Raw genomic sequence first — 6,037 nt, forward strand, 5'->3', positions numbered from 1 at the left:
CAAGCAGTTATTTAGCACCATACACTATGCCAGGCAAAGCACAGGGAATACAAAGAATGAAACAGGTTCCCCTCTGAAGGAGTTTCCATTCTAGTGGGGGAGACAACACACATATATGCAAGAATATATAGAATAAATATCAAGATAATTAATGGAAATAAATACAAAGAAGGAAAATATATCATTGTGAGGGAGGGAAAGTACTAGCAAGTTGGGATTATCTGCAGAGGTGGTGCTTATTGTGTTCATTACTTGTGCAAGTAAGAGGTCTCAACAAAGTTTATGGTGTCATTGGCTGTCCTTAGATCCCTGCTATAGAAATGTTTGTGATTCTAAGGTCAAAGAAATTAAGTACAGACTCTGATTGCAGCATATACATCATCAGTGATAAGCATTTAAAGAAATCCTCTGTTCCTCAGGCCTCTTTCCTCTCCAGTGGAATCCTTTGTTTTTTTATTTTTTCCTATTGTGACCAAGTACTTCACAACTTACTTTTTCTTTCTCTAAACAAATAGTCTGGGATTCTTTCAACTGAACTTGTAAAGTCTTCATGTGTTCCTTTAAATCCTTCACCTTTCCATCCTTCCACTCTGTTTGGTTTGCTGTCTCTTGCAGAAGGTTGTGCATATCTAACTCCAGCTTCATGAGGTCTACAACAGAACAGGACAGAATAGGACACAACATAGCAATGCTATCATCCAGGCAGCTGTTCCTTGCTGGAAGGACTTCAATTCTCTCTCAGCCCCATTTCCTTCTTCTACTACCCCCCCCCCCAGGTTTACCCTTCATGATCTTCTTCTTCTGTTCTGATACTCTTTCCAGCTCCTTCTTCATGTCCTGTAAGAGGTACTGGTACTCTTCTACTCGGAGGCACTGACTCTCACATTGTTCCTCAATCTGTGCCAAGATCTAGACACAGAGTACAACTGTAGGTCAGTGGGTGGTTTTGTCAAGGTCAAGATGCTCTTTCTAAAAAACTAAAACTAAAACTTTCTAAAAAAAAACAAAAAAGGAAGGCAGGCAATGGCAATTTCTGGTTTACAGAATAATACCTGCCCCTGGAAGTGGGATATAAGCAATGGTATACTGGAACTTATCTCATACTGCCTCATGAGAGCCCCATGTTAAATTTTCAGTGAGAATGCTTATACTTTATAAATTTATAAATTGGTAAACACTATCGACCAGAGATTGTCAAGACTTAAGTGATGAAAAAATGTTAATGAAGGTTAAACATAAAAGTGTATTGTACATACTTTTTTGAGAATTAGTTGTTAAACTTTAACAGCCTGCCACAGATCACAAGAAAATATTTTCTTGTCTTTCTCTTAGTCTTAGCTTCAAAGAGCAGCCAACAAGCACTACTGTGTCACATCAAAAGGTAAGGAAGGGGGGGGCAGCTGGGTAGCTCAGTGGATTGAGAGCCAGTCCTAGAGAAGGGAGGTCCTAGGTTCAAATCCGGCCTCAGACACTTCCCAGCTGTGTGACCCTGGGCTAGTCACTTGACCCCATTGCCTACCCTTACCACTCTTCCACCTATAAGTCAATACACAGAAGTTAAGGGTTTAAAAAAAAAAAAAAAAAAAAGGTAAGGAAGGGAAGCATCTAGGTGGCTCAGTAGACTGAGAGCCAGGCCCAGAGACAAAAGATCTTGGTTCAAATGTGCCTTCAGACACTTCTTAGCTGTGTGATCCTGGGCAAGCAAGGGTTTTTTAAAAAAGCCCTAAGAAGAGCTGTCTTTTATATATAAAGATGACACAGAGAAGAGAATTGTGAGATGTTTTCCCAATCTATGGATTTGCATCAATCTGTCTCTCCACTCTCTCACCTAATCCCTACTAAGACTAAGTGCTGAGTTTGGATGTACTGTAGGATGTGGGTAGAGGGATGTGTTTGGCTTGTGTGTGTGTGTGTAGTAAGAAATAAAATATAGAAGGATAGATGTAAAGATATTATGGTTTTAAACAATTTATTGGTACCCATTAGAAAAATGAAGCCACATGCTATGTTAAGAGTCAGCTTAAAAAACAAGTGCTGTTACCTCCTCTCCCTATGGTTGATTTGGCACCAAACCAGCAAAGAGAGACTGCCAATCCCACCACTCACTTTTTATCCTACTTTCTATGTTATTACGTAACTGTCTATATCATTACCCAAGGCAGGAAGCCAGTGGGCTCATGGGAAATGTAGTTCCGAGGTTCCAAAATTTCAATAACACATTCCCCCCTGAGAGCAGAGTGAAGCTGGTCTCTATGAAGGCTCTCATAAACATAACTAACTTATAAATTACAGAAATTTGGGAATGAAAAGAAAAGAGAACAAAACCAATGATCCAATGATTGCTAGGCACAATAACAAAAAGCCAATTAGGGGGCAGTCCCCTTCAGCATAAGAATGTACATTCAAAATAAATGCATTCAACTCCCTATAGTTCAATCAACTACACTCCAAAGTTCATTTTGGATGTTCTTGATGTAGTGTAGGTTCTTCAGGAATCTTCATGGTGCCTTCTCCAAACAGGTTTGTTGTCTGGATTCTGGAGAGGTGACAAATTTCTTATCCTGAAATTACTCTCAAAAGAATTTAAACTTTACATTATAGATTATAATGCATATAAGAGCCTTCAGGGAGACCAGTCTCCCTCTGCTCTCAGTGGGGAATGTGTTATTGGAATTTTGGGGTCTCAGCTAATTTCCTGTGAGCCCTCTGGTTTCCTGTGGAATTTCGGGGTCCTTGAACTACATTTCCCATGAGACCACTGGCTTCCTGTCTTACGTGATTACATAGACAGTTACATGATGAAGTAGACCCAAGGATAAAAGTAAGGGGCTAGACTTGCTCTGGTTCTCTTTGCTGGCTTGGTGCCTGATCAACCATGGGGAGAGGAGGAACAGCACATTCTTTTTAAACTGACTCTTAATATGGCACGTGGCTTCATTTTTCTAATGGCTACCTATAAATCTTTTAAAACCATAATATTTTTAAATCTATCCTTCTATATCCATTTTATTTTTTACACTATACATATACATGCATATATAGGTACATACACATATATACACACATATATACATAGCTGTGTGGATCTATATCGATCTACATTTCTGTCCATATTCTAAGTCCTATTAATCCTCAGTTTCAAATAGGGTAGAAATTTTTCAACAAGGACATCCCACCTGATTGATATCCTCTGACTCATCTGAAGGGCAGACAAGTTGTCTGTGGGACACTCTATAGGCAGCAAAGTCCACTTCTAATTTTATAAGCGTCTCTTCATGATCCAATATCTGAAAATGGACACAGCTCATGTATAGAACAATCAAAATTCTTTGCATTTTCACAGTGATTTCTTCAAAAGACTTTACATGGTATTGTGCAAAGGACACTGGATAAGGAATCAGGAGACGGGTCAAGTCTCATGTCTCATCTCTATCTCTGCTGGTTGAATGACAGCAAGTAAGTTCTTTAACTTTTCCTCGGTTCAACTTGCTAACATGTAAAACACAGATAATAAAATGCAGGTAATATCCACCTCAAGGACTGCTTTAAATATCAAAAGAGAATGTGTATAAAATTCTTTGTAAACTGTAAAGTGCTTCATAAATGTTAGCTATTATTGAGGCCAAGTGATAAAGCTGCATGTGATCCACTGGGTAATGGAAAAGTTTAGGATAGGTATGAGTAACAGTAAGACATACTAACTTCACAGACTCTAAAGTGGTTTAAGAATTGGAAGTTTATGATCAGAAAGACAAACAGGTCAGACATGCAGTAGTAGCAAGGGATAACAGCTTAAGACAATGGACTAAGGCAAAAGGAAACATAACCATATGGCAAAGTGTTTGAGGATCATTGGGCAAGATAGTCTATCTTTGATATTCCTAATTTCTGTCTCTTTTTTTTTTCCTGAGAGCTTCATTTTTTTGACTGTGTAAAGGCTCTTTTAGTAGAAACCTGGTTTCCATGTCCACTTACTTTAAGATTGCTACAAATGAGCTTATCTCGAAGCTCTTGAAGGACCTCTTCCTGTTCAGAACCCTCTTGCCATGCATCATTCAGGCGCTTTTGGGTCTCCTTCAGTTCATAAATTAAACATTCTGTAGTTCTTTCCTTGGGTTGATCCCCCTTGATATCTTCCTCCTGTTGTTTTTAGAAAAAAAATCATATGGTGCTTTTGGAAATCTATTTAGGGGGAATTTCAGAAACGGTTGAGCAGAAAATCTAGACATGTATTGATGTCCGTATGTTATTCAATGAATAAACATTTATTAAGCACCCATTATGTGCTAGTCACTCTGCAAAGTTCTGGGGATACAAAAAGAGGGAAACGAGGGAAAAGCTATCCACAGCCCACAAGGAGCTCACAATCTAATGGGAGAGACAACATGGAACATCGATGGTTTTGCCCACTAGTGTGACAGGGAAGATGGTTTGGGGGAGGCTTTAGGGGAAAAGATGATGAGTTCTGTTTTGAATGTATTAAGCATATTTGGACATACTGAGTCTACTGGACATAGAGTTAATGGACATAAAGAGATGAAAAAGCTAATAGCTTATGGTCAGACAATGGATTCTAGAATTTTTTAGCCTAGAGGTAGTGTTTGCTTGATGTATCCATTAGATTGTGAGCTTCTTGAAGTCAAGGACTATCTTTTGCCTCTCTTTGTATTCCCAGGCCTAGTATAGTACCTGGCACATAGTACGAGGTTAATAAATGTTTATTAATTGATGACAAGTTCAAGAATGTAATCATCTTTGTGTATGGCTGAAGTCGGAAAGGAGTAGTAGCTAATGAGAAATTAAGTAGGCTGAGAAACCAAGTGGTTAGGCTATTTGAGGGAGAATTAATATGCATGTTGAAGTCTCATAGTATGAGTGCAGGAGGGAAAAGACTATGAACCAGGTATCAGAATTTATCCTCAAATCCCTTGAAGTTGACTTACCTTAGTAAGTATGTTTTACTTAGTCTGATTTTAAAAACTAGTTTCTATTTACTGGGCAGTATAGTGATGGGAAGCAGCCTAACTCATGTTAAGCTGTACTTTTATTGAATGGAGGACCTAGCTTCGTTCAATGGGGATATGGAAGATTCAGGGCCCTGTTTTGGTTACTCTCTTTATTCCTTAAATGGGTTAAGACAGCCCTTTCTGCAGGAAGACTTCTTCAGATAAGCATATTACAGTCTTAAGTAGAAGGTCTGAAGAGATTTAAGAATAGAGCTATACTTCAAAAGACTGCAATTTGAAAATTCAAGGAAAGGTTTTTTCTGACAGAAGGTTTGGTGGCTTTTCACCCCTTGTAAGAAGCACAAGGTTTGTCCAAAGCAATAATTTAGGATCCCTGAACATGCTCATGATCATGACACCTTTTTTGGTTTTGATTATAGTAAATGGCTATGGTCTGTGCCTTACCTGCTTGGACATAATTCTGACATCTCCCTCTAACACCTTCATTTGACATTCCAGCATTTCGAGGCTGTTCATGGCTGCCTGATACTTATCCCTGTAAAGATTTAAGCTGCTTTCTAGGTTGTTGATCCTGTCTTCAGCCAATGAAAGTTGCTCCTGAGATATATGAAGCTTCTCCTGTAGCTTTATATTCTCTTCCTTATTTTTCTCCATCACTTCCTCAAAGACCATGGCCTGCTAGCACAACAACACCACGAATTATCCTCTCACAGATATGTCTGATTTAACAAGTGTTTCTACATGTGAAGTTACATGTGCAAATATTCAATATTTGTTGAATGAATAATATAAGACAACTGTTAGGATTAAAATTTTCTGGAGACCCTATGTTTATTTATAATCATTTATTAGATAATGAAAGTAGATTGGAGAGAGAAAAGGCACATCATATGGCCAATCACCCAGCGAATCTGAGTTTGCCACTTACCCCATGTGTTTCTGTTCACTAGCAAAGGGACCTCATGAAAGCTGCCCCTCCAGCAAAGTTGAGAGAGAGAGAGAGAGAGAGAGAGAGAGAGAGAGAGAGAGAGAGAGAGAGAGAGAGAGAGAGAGAGAGAGAGAGAAAGAAA

The 6,037-nt window shown here is 38.8% G+C and overlaps 1 protein-coding gene across 1 annotated transcript in view; it reads right to left on the minus strand.

Moving 5' to 3' along the window:
• The window catches only part of PMFBP1 (polyamine modulated factor 1 binding protein 1), a 30,523-nt gene that overhangs the window by 23,008 nt on the left and 1,478 nt on the right, over positions 1-6,037 (minus strand). The window contains exons 2-6 of the mRNA XM_044659374.1: positions 5,412-5,645; positions 3,976-4,140; positions 3,177-3,287; positions 783-909; positions 493-650 (exon numbers count right to left, since the gene is read on the minus strand). Coding sequence (XP_044515309.1) covers positions 493-650; positions 783-909; positions 3,177-3,287; positions 3,976-4,140; positions 5,412-5,645 — 795 coding nt within the window. The remainder of the gene's footprint in view (positions 1-492; positions 651-782; positions 910-3,176; positions 3,288-3,975; positions 4,141-5,411; positions 5,646-6,037) is intronic.

Source organism: Gracilinanus agilis, chromosome 2 (assembly GCF_016433145.1).
Source record: "Gracilinanus agilis isolate LMUSP501 chromosome 2, AgileGrace, whole genome shotgun sequence".
Taxonomy (NCBI): Eukaryota; Metazoa; Chordata; class Mammalia; order Didelphimorphia; family Didelphidae; genus Gracilinanus; species Gracilinanus agilis.